The sequence below is a fragment of the Calidris pugnax genome, unplaced genomic scaffold (genome assembly GCF_001431845.1).
Source record: "Calidris pugnax isolate Ruff unplaced genomic scaffold, ASM143184v1 scaffold36, whole genome shotgun sequence".
Lineage (NCBI taxonomy): Eukaryota > Metazoa > Chordata > Aves > Charadriiformes > Scolopacidae > Calidris > Calidris pugnax.
In genome coordinates, this window is record NW_015090825.1 from 1,226,657 (window position 1) to 1,249,275 (window position 22,619).

Consider the following 22,619-nt stretch of genomic DNA (forward strand, 5'->3'; position numbering starts at 1 on the left):
TCTCTAGAGGTCCCTTCCAACTCTGACAATTCCTTGATCCCAATGCAAGAGAGGAATCTCTTCCCAACACCCAAGTCTCTGTTGCCTGATGTTCTGGAGGGTTCCTTGTGGTCCTAATGTTTAGTTGGTGCTGCACACTTTGAGTCAGAACCCTCTGCTTCAGAACGCTCTCTGGTTTAATGATGCATTCACCAACGGGTCTTCTTTCCAGGGCTCTTATTGGACAATAGACACGTGTCCGGATATATCTCGCAAGAGGCGGCATCCTCCAGATGATGACGTGAGTGTTGTTCTACCCAGACAGCGTGGAGCAGGAGGGGGGGGGAATTCCCTTCTTGCTCCACGGAGTCCTTCCAGCACCAGACCGTGGTGTCGTAATTCCCTTCTTGTTCCACAGAGTCCTTCCAGCACCAGACCGTGGTGTCGTTCTGGGGACAGGGTCTACAGACGGGGGGGACAAAGGCTGGGACTGAATGAATAAGCACGTATGTCCTGCAGGTTGGCCGTTGTCGCCGCTGTTCAGTAGCAAAGCTAATCTTGTTTGAAGTCCTTTATCCTGACTCTTTAATGACTAAGGCCAGTCCTGCTCTTTTCTAAGCCATGATCTTCTACAGTCGGGGGGCTGGCTTCCCATCTGCAGTTTCACTTCTCCATCTGTTCTTGATTTCTGCTCCTTTCCTTTTTCTCTTTCTTCCCTATCCACAGATACCACAAGACTCCCCAGAGCAAGAGGCAAGTAAAAGCCCCCGAGGGGCTGTTCCAGTCAGCACAGAAGCCTCTTTGCCACCTGAGGCTACCCCTCAGCTGTCACTCCAGAGCACCACCCCCATTGCCAACTACAGTCAGGTGAGCATGGAAAATGATGGCAAGGGAAAAGGAGGTGGAGAGGAGAGGGCATGAATGGAAAAGCAGAGTGGTGAGAAGAGAGGGGATTGTGAAAACGGTGATACACGGGCAAAAATGAAGAGAAGCAGCTGAAATTGCACAGATGGAAAATAAGAAGAAAGCGAATCTTAACAGAGGGCTTGATGGGGATAAAGGATAAAGGCATAATGGCATTAGACAGCTGAAGAAAAAGGCTGGAGCCAGTGTGCTGCAGGAGAAAGGATGTTGGTTGATTTTCCTCAAGGGAAATAGCATTTGGGAAGATTTGTTGGGGAAATGAGCTAAGTGATAGGGGATATCAGCACGTGTTCTGCTTGTATGTAGTTTCGGGATCCCTGTCTCAATTACAAACCTGGTACTAATTAAAGGCCTTGCTTCTCCCTTCCTTAGCAGAGTGCAGGGCCTGTGGATGTTGCCTCTACTGTGGCAGGGGGACAGGGCCGTGAAGGGGCCGATGTGCCACCCCCTCTGTACAGTGCCAACCATGACTTCAAGTTCTCCTACTCTGAGATCAACTTCCAGGATCTTAGCTGGTCCTTCCGAAATCTTTACAAATCCATGCTGGAGAAATCATCTTCCTCTCAGCACGGTGAGTAACTATATGCGTCATGTGGGGTGGGCAGGTGTCTGCCCACGCAGTTCTTGTCCACTGATCTATCCTTGGTATCTCTCAGATCTTTCCTTGTTTAGGAGCCCGTGCAAACAGACTTTCCTTCTTTGGTATGCTGTAATTAGTTCTGCCAGGAACAGATAAGAAATGTGCATGTCCTTTAGCTGTTGCTTCCCTCAGTTTTTCTCAGAATGAAGAGGATAATGATTTAAAAATACTTTGTGTTGATACAAAAGCGAATACTAAAATGGCAGAAGCTTAGAGAAATGGAAGTCCTGAAGAAAAGCTTGTCGGAGAAGTATTCACAATCTGTCAGGCTAGCAACCAAAAGAGGGAGGGGATTGAAATACTAAAATGGCAGAAGAGAAATGGAAGTCCTGAAGAAAAGCTTGTCGGAGAAGTATTCACAATCTGTCAGGCTAGCAACCAAAAGAGGGAGGGGATTGTTGCGTGTAGGCAGTGGAGTTTCTCTGAAAGGAGAGTAGAAAGTCATCATTGCTCAGCTCTGTTAAAACCAGGATTGTACAAAGCCTTGGAGAATTGAGCTTTGTGGACTGAGAGCGCAGAAGAGAGAGCCTACAGCTCCATTCAGAGCTTGCATTTCTGGGACTGTGGAAGGAGCCACCAGAGGGCAGAATTGCTGTAGGGATGAGATGAGATGAGATGAGATGGGCACAGAAAACACTTCAGAAAAATCTCCCGTTGCTGTTCCCACCTTGAAACACTCTTCTAAATATTAGTCTGGTGTAAAAAGGAATGTATTAGATGAGCCTCTCATCTATGCTGTCAGCCATCATAGAGTGCAGGTGAAGTTTGCTACTCTAGGAGAAGTCTCCTGAACTTGTAGCTTCAGTGAAATAAAAATTCATTACTGCTTTTATCATGCTGACACTTGAGATTCCTAGTAGGAGGCTGTTGTTGTGAGGTGGTGTAGAATAAGAAAGGTACAAAAATGTAGAGAAGAACTTTGAGTCAGTGTGTGCCTCTGTAAAAGCTGAGCAGCAGTCTTTCCCTTCCCCTCCACCCCAAGTCTTCAGCTGTAAGGTAGTCTAGGAAAACTTGCAATCTTTGAGGAGATTTTGTGGGCAACTTTTGAGTCAGGATATTCATCCTTTTGCAGAAGTAGGGTGGTCTAAGGCTTGATTTTTTTGGATCTAGTCAAAAACTGAAGCTGGCTTGCAGGTGGTCAAGTAAGGGCACTCAAGAGTAAGACATGGGTAGCCCAGGTTAGTGGCATGTTGTGCCCTTCACTGATTTTTTTCCCCAGAGGTTTCATGACATAAGAAGAGAATGAACTGGGGAAGGAGACGTGAGAGATGTTGAGCTCCTGATGTGGGGAATCATGGAGAACACCTGATGCTCTTGCATGTAGGGTATGCCCAAAATACAAAAGGATAGAAGTGACACTCTCAATGAGTCAGAAGGAATGAAAATAATAAAGGAGCCCTGATGTGTGCCATGTGCTTTATGTACAAAAGCAGTAGAAAGTGTGATCTGTGATGATCTGTGTGAGAAAAATTGTGGAAGTTCTCAACCAAACTGCTTATAACACAGAAGCTGAAGGGAGCTTTTGGAAACAGCAAGTCATTTATCAACTTACCTGTTTTCTAAATGTGGTGTTGTTTAAATTTGCTTAATGGTCATTTCTAGGAAAACAACACGTGCATGAAGTTTTAGGAGAGCATGGGTTACTTTGGTAAATATGGTAAAAATCCAGGGAGGAATTTAAGTGCCTAACTCTGTACTAGAATTGTAAATCCTGCTGGGGCTTTGTTGTAGAGCCTTTTGTTTTGGCCAGAATCTGGAGCATGGTGAGGGCATAACTGTGCAGGTGATAGTTATTGGCAGCCTGTAGAGGGTACTCCAGAAGCTTCATAAATAGAAGGATGAGCACTGTGAAATTAGAGATGGATAATTTAAGCACAGGTCTGATCCAGGCAGCTCTTAAAGCTCCCTCCTCTTTCTTTGACTTGGCAGGTTTCTCTTCTCTCCTTGGTGACATGCAGCCCTCCAACCACAACTACTACATGTACCAGCAGCAGCAGCAGCAAGGCCCCTCATCAGTGGGTGCTGCTCCCCCACTCCACACTCCAACCCCAGAAGGTTGCCCATCCCAAGGGGGAAAGCAGCAAGGTGGTGAAGGTTATGGCCCTCCACCAGTGATGTCCATGCACCCACCCCCAATGCAGCATGGAGGCTACCACCAGCATCAACAACATCACCCGCACTCCCACCCACAGCAGCAGCCACATCAGCACCAGCAGCAGCAGCAGTCACAGGCTTCAATCAACAGCGCTGGCTTTGGTGAGCCAAGGGGGATAGAAGGTTCAACAAGGCCAAGTGCTGGGTCCTGCCCTTGGGTCACAACAACCCCCTGCAGCGCTACAGGCTGGGGGCAGAGTGGCTGGAGCTGCCTGGCAGAAAAGGACCTGGGGGTGTTGGTCTCCTGTGGGCTGAACAGGAGCCAGCAGTGTGCCCAGGTGGCCAAGAAGGCCAACAGCATCCTGGCCTGTGTCAGGAACAGCGTGGCAAGTAGGGCCTGAGAGGTGATTGTCCCCCTGTACTGGGCACTGGTGAGGCCTCACCTTGAGTGCTGTGTCCAGTTTTGGGCCCCCTACCATAAAGAAGACATTGAGGGGCTGGAGCGGGTCCAGAGAAGGGCAACAAAGATGGTGAGGGGTCTGGAGCACAAGTCTTATGAGGAGAGGCTGAGGGAGCTGGGGTTGTTCAGCCTGGAGAAGAGGAGGCTGAGGGGAGACCTTATTGCTCTCTACAACTCCCTGAAAGGAGGGTGTAGAGAGATGGGGGTCGGTCTCTTCTCCCAAGTCACAGGCGACAGGACAAGAGGAAATGGCCTCAAGTTGCACCAGGGGAGGTTCAGGCTGGATATTAGGAAAAATTTCTTCACTGAAAGGGTTCTCAGCCATTGGAATGGGCTGCCCAGGGAGGTGGTTGAGGCACCATCCCCGGAGGTGTTCAAAAGACGGGTTGATGTGGTGCTGGGAGGTATGGTTTAGTGATGATGCTCCTTGTTTGTTGTGTGGGTGTCTATTTTTGTCAGTTAGGTTGACGGTTGGACAAGATGATCTTTAAGGTCCCTTCCAACCTAGAAAATTCTGTGATTCTGAACAGTTGGGGGAAAGGGAGCAACGAGGACCTCCCAGAAAGAGAAAACCTGCAGAATTTCTAAGTAGTGTCTACGTTGTGTGTGGAAAAATGGGTGAAAGCCAGTTACGGTTGAAATCTGAGAGGGATTGGGTTCCTCTGAAATGGGATCCTTACTGAAGGAAAGGAGGATACATCCCACACTGGGCTTGGGATTCTGTTTAGGGATGCAGGATAAAGTCAAGGGCTAAATGAAAAAGAAGGCACCGTCCCCGGTCTTCCAGGGGAGAAAGGATTTCTAGCTACTGTAGCGTCAGGCTCTTGGGTGAAGAGGGGCCGACCATTTTATATGAAGGGGTGGAGGGAAATCGTATGAGGAGTGGCTGAGGGAGCTGGGGCTGTTTAGTGTGAGGAAGAGGAGGCTGAGGGGAGACCTCATCACTCTCTACAACTACTTGAAAGGACACTGTAGAGAGGCTGGTGCTGGTCTCTTCTCACAGGTAATTAGTGACAGAACGAGAGGGAATGGCTTCAAGCTCCAACAGGGTGGGTTTAGATTGAACATTAGGAAGGAATTTTTCACAGAGAGAGTGGTCGGGCATTGGAACAGGCTGCCCAGGGAGGGGGTGGAGTCACCGTCCCTGGATGTGTTTAAGGGACGTTTAGATGGGGTACTGAGGGATATGGTGTAGGGGAGGACTTTGTAGAGTAGGGGAGATGGTTGGACTCGATGATCCCAAGGGTCTCTTCCAACCTCAATGATTCTATGATTCTATGAAAGTCTGTACTGGAATAATCTTGTCCCCGTTTCATTTCAGCATTTCCCCCTGATTGGTGCTCCAACATTGATTCCCTGAAGGAAAGCTTCAAGATGGTAAACCGGCTGAACTGGTCTAGCATTGAGCACTCCCAATTCTCAGGTCAGTGTTGGCCTAGTGACCAGGTCTAGTGACTCAGTGACCAGGGCTCTAGTCTAGAATATGTGGGTGCTGTGCCCAGATATTTTTTTTTTTTTTTTAATGTAACCCTGTCAAGTCCAGGGGTTTCTCAGTGACTCAAGTCTTCTCTTTGTAAAACGAAGTGTCCTACTTCGTGGGTTCTGTTTAAGACCCTGAAGCACTTGAACAGTGCAGGAACTTGGGTCAGGGGGAGTTAATTCATAAAAGTATGTCAGAAAGCTAACTGAGATTTTTCCCTCCTACTCTTCCCTCCCTGAGTCAGTGGGACAGTATCCTAGATATGGAGCTCTCCAGGAGTTTGGTGACAGATTCGAAGCAGTGAAGTTGGGTTGGTGGGGAGAAGGTAGGATTTAGGAGTAGAAAAGAGGAAACTCTTTGCAGGGAGGACCAGGGTGTGAGTGCCATCTTTGACCTTGTCCTTTGTCCTCGGCAGAGCTGATGGAGAGTCTGCGCCAGGCTGAGCGGAAGAACTGGACGCTGGATCAACACCATATTGCCAATCTCTGTGACTCCCTTAATCACTTCCTTACCCAGACTGGTCAGCTCCCTCATCTGGTTGGCCCACAGCAGCCTCCCCGAATCTCTGAGTCTTGTGCCCTCAACAGTGGCAAACAGGAGCAATCCATGAACCAAGGTAATTAGGAGGGAGACTAAAATGGCATGTAAATGAAGGCCAAGATTCTGCAAATTATCCTAAACTGCTTGCTGCCTTGCCAGGCAACGTAGCACCGAGCAACCCAGGGCTAGGCTGTCAGAGCTGTTGGTAGCAACCAGCTTCCTCTAGCTTTAGAGAATTAGGATGTCCTATGTCTGTGGCGTAGACAGACCGTTATTACGTGAGGTCTACCACTGACAGGCAACCTTTCCAGGCAGAAATATATTTAAAAGGTAAACCCATAAAAGGAGAAGGGGGTGGTGTATTTTGAAGTTGACCAACAGAAAGGAATGGCGAGGTAGAGAGATTGCTCTTCCAGATGGCAGGAGCTGTAGGAGCTGTAAGGAAGAAAGCTCTTGCACCCACGTTAGAGAAATACCGACGGGACAAGGAGTAGGAGGATGCACTCTGAGGAGAGCAGAGAGGATAGCATGGTCTTGATAGAACTGTTGATGGTGTGTGTCATCTAGTACTGAACTCAATGGATGATATTGAGCCAGATTGTGGCGTTTCTGGATGAAAATTTTCTTCCTTTGTAATAATAGAGAAATTCCTGCTGGTTCCAAGAACACGATCCCTGACCAAGCTATAGCTTGCAGTTAGGACCCAACAGCTGAACTTCTATCTCCTCAGAATCCCGTGGGTCTGAGTGAGTTGCTCTGTGGCTGAGCTGCCACCCAGTCGGGGCCAAGACAGATGGACCAGAATGTTAACAGGTTGTTTTGGTTTGTGTTTTTTTTGTTTGAAATTCTTTCACAGTGAACTCCTATGGCCAACCCCAGCCTCCCCATCTCTTCTCCGGGCCATCTCCTATGTACCAGATTTCCACCCAGGATTCTCCAGGTTATAATCGCCCAGGTAAGGGCTGACATTAAGGTATATTATACCAGTAAACATTCAAGAACTGGTTCCCAAGCCCTTTTTGCATTTCTCCCAAAGTGCTTACTAATCAAATGAGGGTAGAGAGGGAGCCTGGACTGTAAGGGACCTTCTGTTTAGGGCTGTGCCATAGCTCTGTCAAGGTTTAGGATTTCAGTGGCCTGATTTACTTCACTGCACGTAAGTAGTCTTCTAGCTCAGCCTCACCCTCAGTTGGTTGCTTGAAGGCAACTTCACATGAGAAGCTTCTGTTGATGAAGACCTTGGTCTCTATCAACAGTCAGCTGTAAAGGTAATTGATGAAGATCTTGGTCTCTGTCAACAGTCAGCTGTAAAGGTAGTTGATGAAGACCTTGGTCTCTGTCAACAGTCAGCTGTAAAGGTAGTGAAGGAGGCAGAAACTTAACCTCTGTAGAAGCTGCTGTGGAGAATTTCACAGCAGACCACCTGCAGGCCTTGGTAGGTGCTGTCTGACGGGGAAATTCATGCCAGTATGTTCTTGTTAGACTGTTGGAAGGGAGAAGGCTTGAATCCCTTACGCTTTCTTTCACCCAAGTGTGTGCTGTGAAAAAGTGTGACTTTTTTTTTTTTTTTTATTCTAACTCTGCTCTTTTCCTTTCTCTTCTTGTTTTTGGCTCAGCTCACCATCTGGTCCCTCGGCCTCCAGGGCCTCCTCCGGGTGCCAATGAGGAAATCCCTGATGATTTCGACTGGGACTTGATCACCTAGCGAGTTACAGACTTGATAGCCCGTCCTTTGGGAAGGACGTGGGAGGGGGGACGTGGGGTGAATGGTGCCAGCACCACCCTCCCCAGCCTCCCTGCCTTGCCTGTACATAGATATATATTCTCTATCTCCGCCAGAGAAGCCACCGCAAGATGCTGCCGAAGATAATCCTTCCTTGCGTCCTGTTTTATCTTCTTTTTTTTTTTTTTTCTTCTTTTGTTTATTATTATTATTGTTGTTATTATTATTATTATTCGCAATAATTGAGCACAGCCCTCCCCCTCCTCTGCTGGCCTCGGACGCATCAGATCGGCTCTTTGGTGTTGCGTGGTGCTCTGTGGAGGGCGGAAAGATGGGTCCTTGGTGCCAGGAAAAGACCTCGGAAGGCTGAATCCTCGAGTGCATCTTTCTCTGCCTCCCTCATTTTGCGTTTAACAATCCCTCTTTCCCTTCAAAGGTGGCCGGTGAATCTGTCGTATTGGCTACTGGAGTGAGAGAGCCTTAGTGGACCCTGGGAGCCTAATAGTTATGTTGTTTCGTAAATGTTGTGAAGGTCAGGGGGGCTAAAGGGACACTTGGAGGGGTGATCTTAGCTCTGTGAACTTTCTCACACCAGCAGGAAAAGCAAGAAAAAGGAGAGTTCCCGAGGACAAAGAGAGGGGGTGATCCCTGAGGTAGGGAGAGCTGAGCTGAGCTGGGAGGGTAGACCTGAGTTTGGAGAAGGGAGGATGTAGCAGAGATGGTATTTCAGCAGAGAAGTTGAGTTTTGGAATGCGGTGCCATCCGTGAGGACTGAGAGAGGTTTTGAGGGAATCCTGACCTGTTTTCTGCACTGCCTTTTGCAGTCTCCAGGTGAAGACTTACGTACCCATCAGGTAAAGAGCAGTCAAGGGTGTCACATGTGATTCAGCAAATTCTGTTCCCCAGAGCTTTTAATTTCACCCCCAACCCCTTGAAGCCCTTCTTTAAAATATGTAGTGAGGCTCGTACTTGCATATGCAAATTTGGAAGGTTGGTGTTTTTTTTTTTTCCCCCCCATCAGTATTCGTTCCGTTATGATGTGGCCCTCCCCTAGAGCTTTTAATTTCACCCCCAACCCCTTGAAGCCCTTCTTTAAAATATGTAGTGAGGCTCGTACTTGCATATGCAAATTTGGAAGGTTGTTTTTTTTTTTTCCCCTCCATCAGTATTCGTTCCGTTATGATGTGGCCCTCCCCACCTTGTATTTCTTTGGAGACTGTCCTGGCTGTGGTTGGAAGGTGCCAGCAGCAGGAATCCTGGTGTGTGGGTGCATGTTCTCAGTCAGCGGTTCCTGCTTTGGTGATGGGGCTGATGCTGGGGAGAGGAAGCTGCTGCTCAGCGTGGAGGTGGATTCAGGGACTTCTGGTCAAGGGGCTGGACCCTCTGGTCAAGGAACTGGGAGGGCCTGGTGTGTTTTTTATTGGAAGCGGTGCGTTAGAAGAGAGAGGACAAAGTGGAGCAGAGTTTTAAACCAAACAGCCAAAGAGTTATGGTGTAAAAGGGAGGAGGGAGGGTGGGACCCCTCGCGGTTCAGCCGGGGAGACGATGGAATCTGGTGTCAATCCCGAAGGATGAATTTTGTCAGCAGTTGCACATCAGGAAGGTGGAAAAGGTGCAGAAGCAGGAGTGAGTGGTGAGATGCCTCCTCCCCAACGCTGTGTCCCGTGTTCCCCGTTTTTTCTGATACGGCTCTGTTCTGTCAAACCTCTTTAATTAATTTAGTGAAGCCTCCCCCCAGCCCTTATTCCCTGTTGACCAGTGAAGGGAACCAGGATGGAGATAGACCGTCACGTCGCAGGGGATGCCATAACCTCTACTCTGCGGGAGGGTGGGGAACCAGCATTGTTTTTTAAATTTGCTGTAGGGATAAACCAATTGGATCTTTGTCAGGGAAGTGGACAGAGTCTCATTGTGTTGGGGGGGGAGGAGATATTTTTGTTTCTTTTTTTTTTTTTTGGTTTTGTTTCTTTTTTTTTAAGTGTGTGTTTTTTGGGGTGGGGAGGGGGAGTTCGTCATTGAAGTTGTTTCCAAGAGAAATGAGGAAATCCCAGAGCCAACTTCAGCGTGGAGCCAGCTGTTATGGCTGCTGCCTCGGGATGGGAAGGAGGTGTGATGGGTTTCTGAGATGACCACGAGAGACCCTTGGGTAGGTGCCAGGTAGTGCTTCCCAGAGGATGGCACCGAGAGCCGGCCCCGTGGAAGTTCTGAAAACACCACCAGAAGAGAAAAAAAACACAAAAAACCAAAAAAAACCCAAGCAAGACGGCTCCTTCTGCGTATCCAAGTGCTCCTCATTGGCATATTTGCATCTTTTTTTTTTTTTTTTTTTTGGCATATTAAGTTGCGCCTCATTTGCATATGTAAATACATGCCGGTCAGTGTGCAAATTAGCCTCGTTCCTCTGCCCCTGAAATAAATGTGCGTTGTTAGTGTGTGGGAAGGCAGGGGGTGGGGGGTGCGGGGGGCCCGGCCCCTCGCAGCCGGAGGGAGCTGGGGGGTGTGGGGGCTCCTGGGGGGTCCCTCCAACGTGGTCGTGTCAGTGGTCAGGGAGAGAGGGGCGCGGTCTCACGAGTTTATTTTTGTGCATGCTTTCTTAATAAAAAGAAAAAGTGAATGTTTATGGTTTAACTCTTTCAGTGCCGGTATTGGATTTTTTTTTTTTTTTTTTTTTTCCTTTTTTTTTTTTTCTTTCTTATTTAGATACTGAATTTAGGCAGCACAGCAGAGTGAATGACATTTATGCGAAGCGATATTATTTCTCATATTTTCCCTAAACTTGAAAATTCTGGCATTGATTCCTTGCTCACTTCCCACTGCACTAAACTGGTACTTCTCAGATACTGACAGCCATGCACATAAGGTGAATAAAGATTGAGACAATTGTCAATCTATCCAGTAGAAGTGCTGGTGCTTCAAAGTTTTTTGTGCAGACTCTATTCTGATGCTGGTAAGACAGCAGTCCCACCTACTCCCTTTAGCGGCTTTTTCTTACCATTTATTGACATCACACTTTCAAGGAAGGACTCTAGCACGGAAGGCAGATTTCAAACCACTCCCTTAGAGTACCCAGCAAATGTAGTTCTGCTTCTCAGGAACAGAGAACATTCAAACTTGGGAAACGCCTGAGCCTGACTCCACAAAATTTTTATCTTCTTCCACCAGAAAGACACGAGAAACACATCTCTTCTGTAGGAAGCAGGACATGACTGACCTGCAACAGGCTCGTTCCCCACCTCCTTAGGGTCAGAGGGAGAGGTTATCACTTCTCAATTCCAGGGTTTCACCAAATGGCTCATTGTCCGGCAGCCACCTCATCTGGTTCAGGAGTGACTTGAATTGCTCAAATTCTGCTCCTGTGCCATCTTAAGATGCAATAAGTATATTTGGATAAGCTTGGACTGCTTCCTAAAAGGAAGATTTGGGACTGGTAGGGGCAAGTGCTGTTCTAACGCACTGCTAAAAGAAGATGTAGCACTGCCCTCTGGGTAAATCTTCAGGGAGAAGCCCTGAGACCCCAAGTATAGTCAAAGGGGAGGAAAGGTGGGACGACAGATTCCAATGAGAGACACCAAAGTTAGTTTTATCTGCAGTTTTATCAGAGACAGGAGATACAGAACATAAGACGTATGCAAATAACTCCAATAACATTATCATCTAGAAATTCAGAGGTTAAATTGCTTGATCTCACCACAAATTCTTCTGCGAGCCTGCTTTCTTCTCTAAAGGTTAACGTACTCCGTGTCTCCTACTTCACTCGAGTCTTCCCTCAGGTTATAACTCTCCCCAACTCCCCATCTCTCTAGAGCAGGACATAAAGGGGGTCGAGCTGTTTTGACTTGAGCCATCTCGGTGTGAGATCTGCAGGGTCATCAAATGTGTTGGGAGGAAAAAAAAAAAAAGCTTAAATTCTGCTCCTGTGCCATCTTAAGATGCAATAGGTACATTTGGATAAGCTTGGACTGCTTCCTAAAAGGAAGATTTGGGACTGGTAGGGGCAAGTGCTGTTCTAACGCACTGCTAAAAGAAGATGTAGCACTGCCCTCTGGGTAAATCTTCAGGGAGAAGCCCTGAGACCCCAAGTATAGTCAAAGGGGAGGAAAGATGGGATGACGGATTCCAATGAGAGACACCAGAGTTAGTTTTATCTGCAGTTTATCAGAGACAGGAGATACAGAACATAAGACGTATGCAAATAACTCCAATAACATTATCATCTAGAAATTCAGAGGTTAAATTGCTTGATCTCACCACAAATTCTGTGGGACGACAGATTCCAATGAGAGACACCAAAGTTAGTTTTATCTGCAGTTTTATCAGAGACAGGAGATACAGAACATAAGACGTATGCAAATAACTCCAATAACATTATCATCTAGAAATTCAGAGGTTAAATTGCTTGATCTCACCACAAATTCTTCTGCGAGCCTGCTTTCTTCTCTAAAGGTTAACGTACTCCGTGTCTCCTACTTCACTCGAGTCTTCCCTCAGGTTATAACTCTCCCCAACTCCCCATCTCTCTAGAGCAGGACATAAAGGGGGTCGAGCTGTTTTGACTTGAGCCATCTCGGTGTGAGATCTGCAGGGTCATCAAATGTGTTGGGAGGAAAAAAAAAAAAAGCTGCAACGTGGAGAGTGATTGATTGGGGGGGGGGCCATAGCTCACTCTTTCTACAGGGGTGACGTGAAGTCGCGCGTTACACTGTGCTGCTGACATCCTTCTCTGTTGAAGTCTTGCTTCTGTCGGGGGAGCAAGGGCTGGAACGCGTCGGTTCCTCAGTGAAGGCACCTTCCAAGATGCCTTGCAGTGACTGCCGGGCCTTTGCCCTGAAGTCCCGTCCCACAAAAACGTAAAGCACAGGGTTGATGCAGCTGTTGGCGTACGCAAAGGCTATAGAGAGGTGATCCCAGAAGCTCAAGGACTCCCTCAGCCTCGGCACGAGGAGCAGAAGCCCGACCACGTGGTAGGGAGCCCAGCAGATGAAGAAGGCGGCCACCACCAGCGTGATTGTTTGCAGCATCCTGTTGCGTGGCTTGTGAAAGCGATCGGCGCGCATTCGGAGAGCGATCAGGGCGTAGCAAAACGCCATGATGCCGAAGGGGAGCACAAAGCCAAGGGCAGCCCTGGTGCTATTTATTACCGTTACGGCAAAGGGGACAGAATAATCACTTTCGTAAAAAATTACCCCTGAGTCGTTACCATCGTAGGCTAATAACTCGTTTACGGAATCATTCAGATAATCTTGCACTCCCTCGTCTCCAAAATTGTACCCGCACACGGTTTTGCCATCTTGAGTGTTCGTCTCACGGTAGCGAAGGACGGGGCAGCAGAAGATGAAGGCCAGGATCCAAATGCAGCTGCAGAGCAGCGAGACAAATTTGACCGTTCGATGGTTTTGGCACCAGACAGGTTTCATCACCAGGAGGCAGCGGTCGATGCTGATGGCCACGAGGATGAAGACGCTAGCAAACATGGTGAAGATGATGACCGACGGAATGACCTTGCAGAGGAACCAACCATGTGGCCAGTGTTCATGGAGGGCCAGGTGAACGACGGAAAAAGGCAAGGACAAGCAGCACATGAAGTCGGCCACAGCAAGGTTTAGGATCCAGATAATGTTCACAGACCTTTTCATTTTCAGACCAGCAACCCAGATCACCAACCCATTGCCTGGGACACCTATCATGAAAACTATGATGAAGACAACAATGGAGACGATGGATCCTGCTGCATAGGACACCGCAGCCTCTTCATGGGAACTGCTGTTGCCCAGGAGTTGGGGCATTCTGTAGCTATAAAACAGAGAGAAAATTATTAGGCAATTCACTCCCCAAATTCTTCTCTGTACTGAAGCCTCTCCAAGTCAGGGGACAGTACGGAGCTGTCAGGCTACAGAGATGGGTCTGTACAAGTTTGTGCTAAAAGCTTACTACTAATCTGTCCATTATACACCTTCATGGTTCTCATGGTGGCCAAGCTACATCAGCCCCACCATTCAAACAGGGGGTTGCTCTACGCTCAAGTTCTCCTGGCTCTGTCATCCCCTTTGATTTCACTCTGGTTCCTTTTTGTCTCCACTCCAAAGGAAGCTCTGTGTTCACACCAGGTGTCTTTCTTGACTGACTTCCAGCTTCGTATACGCTTCTTCAGACAGGTAAGTCAACATTTTCATTCCTTTTCCCTTTAAAAATGAATGCTTTCTTCTGGGATAAGCAGTGAAATAGGTTTAGGTTGAGGAAGCAATGCTTGTCTTGGATGAAGTAATCCTGCTCCACTTTCTGGACATTGTAACTAGAACAGACAGGACCACAACTCTGCTAAGGGCTATTTCTAGGGAAGCATTAGTAAGCTCTTCCTTCTTGCTTTTGTTCTGAGCTCTCCACTGGCTCCTTAGAAAGTAACATCTTGATGAGCAGAAAAGAAAGGAATGAATGGGTTAAGAAGAGCAGACAGAGATTTAGTCGTAGAAAGACGAAGTAAAACAGAGCGATAGCAGTAATGTTCAATAGCAGTAACGTTCTTGAGCCATTTTAGATACAAGAAAAGACACCTTATTGCAAGACAAGGAAGCTGAGCCACAGCATACTTAAGGGACATTTTAAAACTATGAGAATAGGAATGGAAAAACTTTAATTCCTCAATTATTCTTGGTCTTAGACATTAGTAAATTTAAAAAGGAAAGTAAAGGCAATCTAGCAAAGTAAAGACAGAACTAAGAAAGAGAGCCTGATCTTAATTCTTCGGGCATTAATAGAATTGTTTATAAAAATCCCTGTTAACTAAAGCCTTGCCGAATCAATGAAGACAGTTGTGTTGCTGAAAGGTCCCTAAAAGCTTTGCCAGAACTGCAAGGAGACTGCCCAGGTAAGAGCTGAACACAGTATGCAGAAACAACGGAGAAGACATGTCTAAGATAACCCAGGCTGATTTTATTTTAACCTCTATTACTCCAGTACTTAAATGCCATTCAGCTGCTGTTCTGTGCAGGACTAAATCTTAATATTATTTTTGAAAAAATAACCCAAATCCTCAATCTCTTTTTTTTTTTGCACAATATGTACCCTAAATGCAGCAGTTTTAGAAACGCTTCACAAGGAAGAAACTGAGTCATTTGCCACTTTTTCGTAACAATTGCTACGAGGCTTTTATGTGAGGGTGACCTGCAAGGAAAGCTATGAAAGAAGTCACTGGAAGGCAACTGGGGACTTAACTTATATTCTAACAAGTTTGAGGTCTTGCTGATATACGCAGAAGTGATTTTTACAGGGACAACTCGAGAAGAGTGCTGCAAGAGCTGAACCTCGCTGCCTCCCCGTACAGAATCACAGAATCACAGAATCTTCTAGGTTGGAAGGGACCTTAAAGATCATCTTGTCCAACCGTCAACCTAATTTTGACAAAAATAAACACCCACACAACAAACAAGGAGCATCATCACTAAACCATCCCTCCCAGCACTACATCAACCCGTCTTTTCAACGCCTCCAGGGATGGTGCCTCAACCGCCTCCCTGGGCAGCCCATTCCAATGCCTGAGAACCCTTTCCGTGAAAAATTTTTTCCTAATATCCAGCCTGAACCTCCCCTGGCGCAACTTGAGGCCATTTCCTCTTGTCCTGTCACCTGTGACTTGGGAGAAGAGACCGACCCCCACCTCTCTACACCCTCCTTTCAGGGAGTTGGAGAGAGCAATAAGGTCTCCCCTCAGCCTCCTCTTCTCCAGGCTGAACCCCCCCAGCTCCCTCAGCCTCTCCTCATAAGACTTATTCTCCAGACCCCTCACCATCTTTGTTGCCCTTCTCTGGACCCGCCCCAGCACCTCAATGTCTTTTTTATGGTGGGGGGCCCAAAACTGGACACAGCACTCAAGGTGAGGCCTCACCAGTGCCCAGTACAGGGGGACCATCACCTCTCAGGCCCTACTCACCACACTGTTCCTGATACAGGCCAGGATGCTGGTGGCCTCCTTGGCCACCTGGGCACACTGCTGGCTCCAGTTGAGCCCACAGCCAACCAACACCTCCAGGCCCTTTGCTGCCAGGCAGCTCCAGCCACTCTGCCCCCAGCCTGTAGCGCTGCAGGGGGTTGGTGTGACCCAAGGGCAGGACCTGGCACTTGGCCTTGTTGAACCTCATCCCGTTGGTCTCAGCCCATCGATCCAGCCTGTCGAGATCTCTCTGCAGAGCCTCTCTACCCTCCAGCAGATCAACACTGCCACCCAGCTTGGTGTCGTCTGTGAACTTACTGAGGGTGTACAGCTACAGAAGATGGTACGAAGAGCACAGGGAACCAAGGAATGGTGAAGATAAACAGTAATACAAATCAAATACAAAGCAAAGGGAGGGATGAATCAATAAGAAGACACTGCCCACGCTACGTTTTCAAGAACGCTCAAAGGGCTGCTACGGAATGATGAAGATGGAAGTGGGAACCGGAGGGGAGAGAGAGGTTTTCAGGAGCGAATAAGAAAATTGCAAGTTGAAGAGGAAAGCAGAATTCTGCAGCTTATAATACCTACCCAAGTGAAGCAGATATTTCAGCGTGTCGGGGGACAAGCACCATCAGTCCTGTCTCTGGAGCGACTGAAAAAAGAAACTCACGTGACATTTTAGGAACTGCTTTTTTTTCCCTCTATGTGCATGGGTGTGCTGAGTGCGTTCTTTCACCCTGACAAGAAAGGCTTAGAATGGCTCATGTTTGAGGTCTCAGATAAGATCTGCTGATAAAATAAACAAACAGTCAAACTAAAAGAAGTTGTCTCAACCCCATCAAAATAAAATAGTCCCCTGAGTCAAAGAATAATAGAAATCAAGGGAATGGTAGGCACAGACAGATATATTTTAATATAGTTTCTATCAGACAACTCAATCAGATGACTTGCCTGTTGGCATAATGCTGACCTTTCCTTGATGTAATTCGTAATTCCAAACTCTGCCATCAGGTGTCTGAGCTGTTGTCTTGTAGCCAATTCCATGTTTTGTTAGATCTGCACATTCATCTACCTAATCCCATTTCTGAGATTCTTACCGATCCAGATCAGCTCCTGTCCCAGCTTGAGACAGCTTAGTTCACCAAATACAGAACATTGTACTCAACAAACCATAATTGGTCATGTCAAAGGCATTTTAATCTAATTTTTGACCTTGCAGGGCATTTAAAGTCTTGTTGGTTTTTGGGAGGTTTTTTGGTCTTTTTTTTTGTTTTTTTTTTTTAAAAAAGAAGGAACTTGACTGATGAAAAGTTAGAAGTGGTTAACAGAAATGCTGATAACAAAAAATGTGGCAAGACTATAAAAAGAAGACATCTAGGGCAACGCGTTTCAAATGTGCAACAATAGGGTTCCCCCTCAACCCCTCCCAGTTTGGGAAATCAAGACCAGTAGCAGAAACGACAAAGCCCAGACATAGAAGAATCAGCCTCAGTATTTTGGTTTCAGTTTGGAAAACGAACCAGGATGGAGCAGAGTCCTGCTCCTGAGCCTGTCTCTGTGAAACACATGAATGCAGCCACCACCACAAACCCCGTGAAACCAGAGACAGGAATGGAGGCCAGGCCAGGGCTGTACCACCAGAGATGGACAGGCTGTCAGCAGCCAACCAGGAACATTCCTCTAACTGCATCTTATTCTCACCTGCCATCTTTCCTGGGGGACTCCTTAGACCCAGACAGAAAGTGTCTACTGTTGGCCAAGGGATGTGCAGCCTTTTCACCACGTTACAACTTGCTAGCTCTGGTCAAAACTCTCCTTGGCAAGAAGGTCCTTCTCCACCACTTGGCCAGCTCTGATCCTCCTAGTTAAAACCTCTCCCCTGCAGCAAACCTTGACACTTTTAGTCCGGCCAGCTCAGCCTGGACAGAGATGTGGTACCTCTCTCCATAGGTTTCCAGCAGCTTGACTGGGGAAGTGTTTTGCACCAGAGTATAAAGTGCCTAATGAGGTAGAGACTCAAAGGAGATGGTGCAAGGAGGGAAAAAAGACACTCTGTTACTTTCATAAAATGGTTCCTTACATCAGACCAGACCTTTAACTGGCCGTCTGGATGGTAATCTTCTCTTCTGGATCCCTCTCTTGATCAGACCTTCGACTGGCCGTTTGAATGGTAATCTTCTCTTCTGGATCCCTCTCTTTCCCTCATAATAAACAGACTAAATTAGCTTAGAAAAGCTCTAATTCACAGAATCCCTGAATAGCTGAAGTTGGAAGACTGGAGACTGTCTAGTCCAACTCCAGTTGCTCAAAGCAGGGTCAGCTAGATAATATTGCCCAGGATGGTCTCCAGTCAGGTTTGAGTATCTCCTTGAGTAAAGAAGGAGACTCTAGAAACTCTCCAGGCAACCTGCTCCGGTGTTCAATCACCCTCACAGTAAAAAACTATTTTATTGTGTCCAGATGGAATTTCCTGGGTTTCAATTTGCACCCTCTGCCTCTTGTTCTGTCACCAGGCACCACCAAGAAGAGTCTGGCTCCATCTTCACTAAACAATCTCATCAGCTAGATGATAAGATGCCTTATCATCCAGCTGCCAGCGCACATTGCCAGCTCATGTTGAGCTTCTCATCCATCAACGCCCCCAAGACCTTCTCCTCAGGGCTGCTCTCCAGCCATTCTCTGCCCACTCCATATTTGTGCTCGGCATTGCCCCAAGCCATGTGCAGGACCTTGTGCTTGACCTTCATGAGGTTCACACGGGCCCACCTCTCCAGCCTGTCCAGGTCCCTCTGGATGGCATCCCTTCCCTCCAGAGCGTCAGCTGCTCCACACAGTTTGGTGTTGTCAGCAAACTTGCTGAGGGTGCACTCACCCTCATGTCACCGACAAGGGTGTCAAACAGCACCAGTCCCAATACTGACCCCTGAGGAACATCACTCATCACTGGTTTCCATTTGGTCAATGAGCTGTTGACTGCAACCCTTTGAGTGCAGCCATTTAGCCAATTTCTTATCCACGTAGTGGTCTGTCTGTCAAGTCCACACGTCTCCCATTTAGAGATCAGGACGTCCTGTGGAATAGTGTTGGTGTGAACTGATGCAAGCAGGACACAGGAACAACCACAAAACCACGGATGAAAGCCAAAAACCAAATTTCATCTCAATACCTCACGGATGGGGTAACCTCTGAAGCAGCACCCGGGGAGAGGCACACAGGCACCACGGAGTGAGCAAGAGTCCTTGTTAGCAGGAGAGTGAGACATGGAGAGCACCCACTTGCTGTCTGGGGCTGTATTTCAAGGATTCTGGCAGGCAGAGTTTGCTGCTGGGCTTTGATCTTCTTCAACAGCAGGGCAAGCATCTCAGGCGTGTTCAATAAGGTGCCCCTGAATCCATTGCAGGCCTGTGTTACCTGAGTGCAGATGTTCTACCTGTTGAGCACATAAGAATAAACATCAATTAGATGGATATATGTGTTTTCCAGCACCCCACGTGCGAGTCAGTTGAGTGTGTTCACAGTCCTCCTCGCTTTGCGCAAGTCCAGGTAAACTTCATATTGAAGTTTATCTTGATGTAGAGACTCAACTGGCCAACACAAGTTGGCCAAAAACCTTAACGCAAGTTACCATTTATATTGTTTTGTTATTACACAACTGCATCAGTCTCAGTTACTAAATAGTTAGACCCATACACAATTCTAAAAAGATGATCAGCACATTTACAAAAACCTCCCTCCTGCAAGAGTGTGGAGGTTCTCTCCAGAACACTTTGGCAAGAACTGAGAATTCCACTCCTATTTTCTATTTCTGCTACTTGCTCCGCAGTTCTACAAAGCTTTGCAGCCCTTCTCAGCTCTCCCGTTCGTTTTTCTGCAGGTGGAGTGACTAGATAGAATCATAGAATCATAGAATTGCCCAGGCCAGAAAGGACCTCCAAAAGTCATCTAGTCCGACCTCCCCGCAGTCAGCAGGGACACCCCCAACTAGACCAGGTTGCCCAGGGCCTCGTCGAGCCTCACCTTGAATATCTCCAGGGATGGGGCCTCAACCACCTCCCTGGGCAACCTGTTCCAGTGCTCCACCACCCTCACAGTGAAGAACCCTCTCCTAATCTCCAATCTAAATCTGTTCCCCTCCAGCTTGAAGCCATTGCCCCTCGTCCTGTCACTGCAGGCCTTTCTAAACAGGTTCTCCCCAGCCTTCCTGTAGGCTCCCTTCAGGTACTGGAAGGCTGCTGTTAGGTCTCCCCGGAGCCTCCTCTTCTCCAGGTAGCTAGGATCTTTCACAGACCCTCAATGTTTCTTGTGTGTACTTGCCCAAAGGTTTGGACAACAAGCAGGAAACAAAGCTTGGCAAAACTGGTACAAACATAGATCATAATTAAAAAGTAGCTCTTCGTAATAACAGGTTCTCAGTACTGGGTGAGTATTTGGGTCAGATGTGGCACTTGTGACCGGCCACCAACTGGATTTAACTCCATTCCCCACCACTCTCTGGTCCTGGCCCTCCAGCCAGTTTTTAACCCAGAGGAGAGTCCTCCCCTCCAAGTCATGGGAGGTGGTACAATTCTGCACTGTTGTTCTCAAAGGTTTGCCCTTTGTTAACCAATTTGCCTTAACTCTGGCCGCCTGGCAAGCGGCGCAACGCTGGCATCTCGCAAGCAGGGAGGCAGAGCCTTCTTTCACATGGTGCAGGCTGCGTGAAAGGGTTCAACTCTCTCTTCCTCTCCTCTCCACACCAGCAGACACAGCAGGGTGTGGGCACCCAGGTCTGCAAAACAGCAGGTGATGTCAGCCCTGAGCCAGCAGAGGGGAAGGGGAAAAGGAAGCTGTGCATTTGCATCACATTTGCGTCATTTCGTATCCGTGCAGGTACGTGGATGGCAGCAGTCACACGTCTTTCCTGTGCATCTCCTTACGCAGCTGACATCATAATTTCTGGGGAAAACTAGGCCAGTTACATTTAGACATGCTAGTGAAATGACACGTATCCTACTCCGTTAGTCTTAATGACCCAACACCATTCCTGCCCTCGCCTTCGAAATAGCTTCACTTACTAGACTCCCTTTCTCTGTTTCCAAGTTTTTCCGCACCGGGGACCGTCAGAGATGAAATGCTGGGATGGTTGGACATCTGACCTGACAGACGGGCAGCTTGTTTGGTTGCTGTGATGGAGGTTCATTACCATCTTGTTCCACTCTCTGTAAACCACAAGAAACAAATCTCCGGGTACCGTTTACAGCTCTCACTGCATTAATTAACAGTACTCTATACCAGAAAAAAAATAATCCCCTAAAATTAGCACCCTAGCTTGTTTGGCTGCTGTGATGGAGGTTCATTACCATCTTGTTCCACTCTCTGTAAACCACAAGAAACAAATCTCCGGGTACCGTTTACAGCTCTCACTGCATTAATTAACAGTACTCTATACCAGAAAAAAAATAATCCCCTAAAATTAGCACCCTTTCATTCACTTTTTGCTTTACCCTCAGCAAAAAACTGTGCTACTGTGTTACTGTAAACCAGCAGATAAAACTTCCTAATGTAAAGTTCAGAAAGCAGGCATTGCTTATTGTGGCGCCGGGTGCACAGGGGATCAGCTCCTCCTGTTGTGCACACCGAATACTGCTGTAAAATTAAATTTATACACAACAGGTATACATATTCAATGTCATTCCAAGAACCATTAGCATATTCATTACATTTCTGAGAATTCATTTACATATTATAAGCTTTTGGGCATACGTAGTCATACCCTCTGGTGGTCCTCATTTTGAGTAAGGGTCGTTTCTCCCTCAATCTTCAGCTTCTTCACCTGTCCTTTGGCTCACTTTTCATGTTGGCCAAAACATTCTAAGTGCTTAATTGCTCATTAAAACTAATGATCTCTCTGCTACCACCTGTTTGTCAGACAATGTCCGTATTTATTGCATCCCTGCCTCAGGCCACCATGTTCTCAGAGCCACAGACATCCTTTCTTATCCCACTCGGTCTTTGAAACCATTTGGGATGGTTGCTAGAATAGCTACAGTTCTTCTCTAAAAGAAGATTCTCTACAGTTTAACCATTTATAAACTACGTAAAATCTACCTTAGGTATCAACTCAGTCTTTCATGGATAGCTTAAATTGCTTCTTAAGCACAATCAATTAGCTCATGCTCTGTCCACCCCAGGTCTGTGGATATATAACTTTGTAATGCCTCTTATGACTTTTTTTCCAGTTTTCACAGTAAACATTTAGTAATTTTAGAGACTCAGTCGCTGGCTACTGCATAGCAGTATGTTCAACAGCAAGCTTAACTGGAAAGTCACTCACTATTGAAAAAAAAACCACAACAGTTTAAATGCTACTAGTTTTTATCTTAGTTGATAAATAAACTAGTATCTGTACACTTATCATGGATTCATAGAAAGGTTAGAGTTGAAAGGGACCTTAAGATCATTAAGTTCCAACCCCCCTGCCATGGGCAGGGACACCTCCCACCAGACCAGGTTGCTCAAAGCCCCATCCAGCCTGGCCTTGAACCCCTCCAGGGATGGGGCAGCCACAACTTCGCTGGGCAACCTGTTCCAGTGTCTCACCACCCTCACAGCAAAGAATTTCTTCCTGGTATCTCATCTAAATCTCCCCTCTTCCCATTTAAAACCGTTACCCCTTGTCCTGTCACTACACTCCCTGACAAAGAGTCCCTCCCCAGCTCTCCTGTAGCTCCCTGCAGATATTTGGAGGCTGCTCTAAGGTCTCCCCGGAGCCTTCTCTTCTCCAGGCTGAACAACCCCAGCTCTCTCAGCCTGTCCTCACAGCAGAGGTGCTCCATCTTCCCATTTAAAACCGTTACCCCTTGTCCTGTCACT

General features: G+C 47.2%; 2 protein-coding genes across 6 annotated transcripts in view; one reads left to right on the plus strand and one right to left on the minus strand.

Annotated features, from left to right (window-relative positions):
- Positions 1–8,879, plus strand: part of FOXJ2 (forkhead box J2) — a 29,621-nt gene extending 20,742 nt beyond the window's left edge. Inside the window, exons 4-11 of one of the 2 annotated variants that reach the window (XM_014940155.1) lie at positions 212–280; positions 706–846; positions 1,276–1,474; positions 3,473–3,799; positions 5,419–5,520; positions 5,993–6,193; positions 6,974–7,072; positions 7,734–8,879. In XM_014940155.1, coding sequence (XP_014795641.1) covers positions 212–280; positions 706–846; positions 1,276–1,474; positions 3,473–3,799; positions 5,419–5,520; positions 5,993–6,193; positions 6,974–7,072; positions 7,734–7,822 — 1,227 coding nt within the window. In that variant the 3' untranslated portion in view covers positions 7,823–8,879. The remainder of the gene's footprint in view (positions 1–211; positions 281–705; positions 847–1,275; positions 1,475–3,472; positions 3,800–5,418; positions 5,521–5,992; positions 6,194–6,973; positions 7,073–7,733) is intronic. The other variant, XM_014940156.1, reaches the window with a different exon arrangement.
- A 3,274-nt stretch (positions 8,880–12,153) lies between these two features.
- LOC106886845 (C3a anaphylatoxin chemotactic receptor-like) lies at positions 12,154–17,810 on the minus strand. 4 transcript variants are annotated; one of them, XM_014940093.1, is made up of 3 exons: positions 17,469–17,810; positions 16,356–16,419; positions 12,154–13,630 (listed from the first exon to the last, which is right to left on the minus strand). In XM_014940093.1, the coding sequence occupies exons 1-3, from the start codon at positions 17,473–17,475 to the stop codon at positions 12,535–12,537; spliced, it is 1,167 nt and encodes a 388-aa protein (XP_014795579.1). In that variant the 5' UTR covers positions 17,476–17,810; the 3' UTR covers positions 12,154–12,534. The 4 variants fall into 4 exon arrangements, with proteins under 4 accessions (XP_014795579.1, XP_014795578.1, XP_014795581.1 ...); XM_014940092.1 differs by having other exon boundaries at positions 16,356–16,556; XM_014940095.1 differs by lacking the exon at positions 16,356–16,419 and having other exon boundaries at positions 17,469–17,504.
- Positions 17,811–22,619: the final 4,809 nt, after the last annotated feature.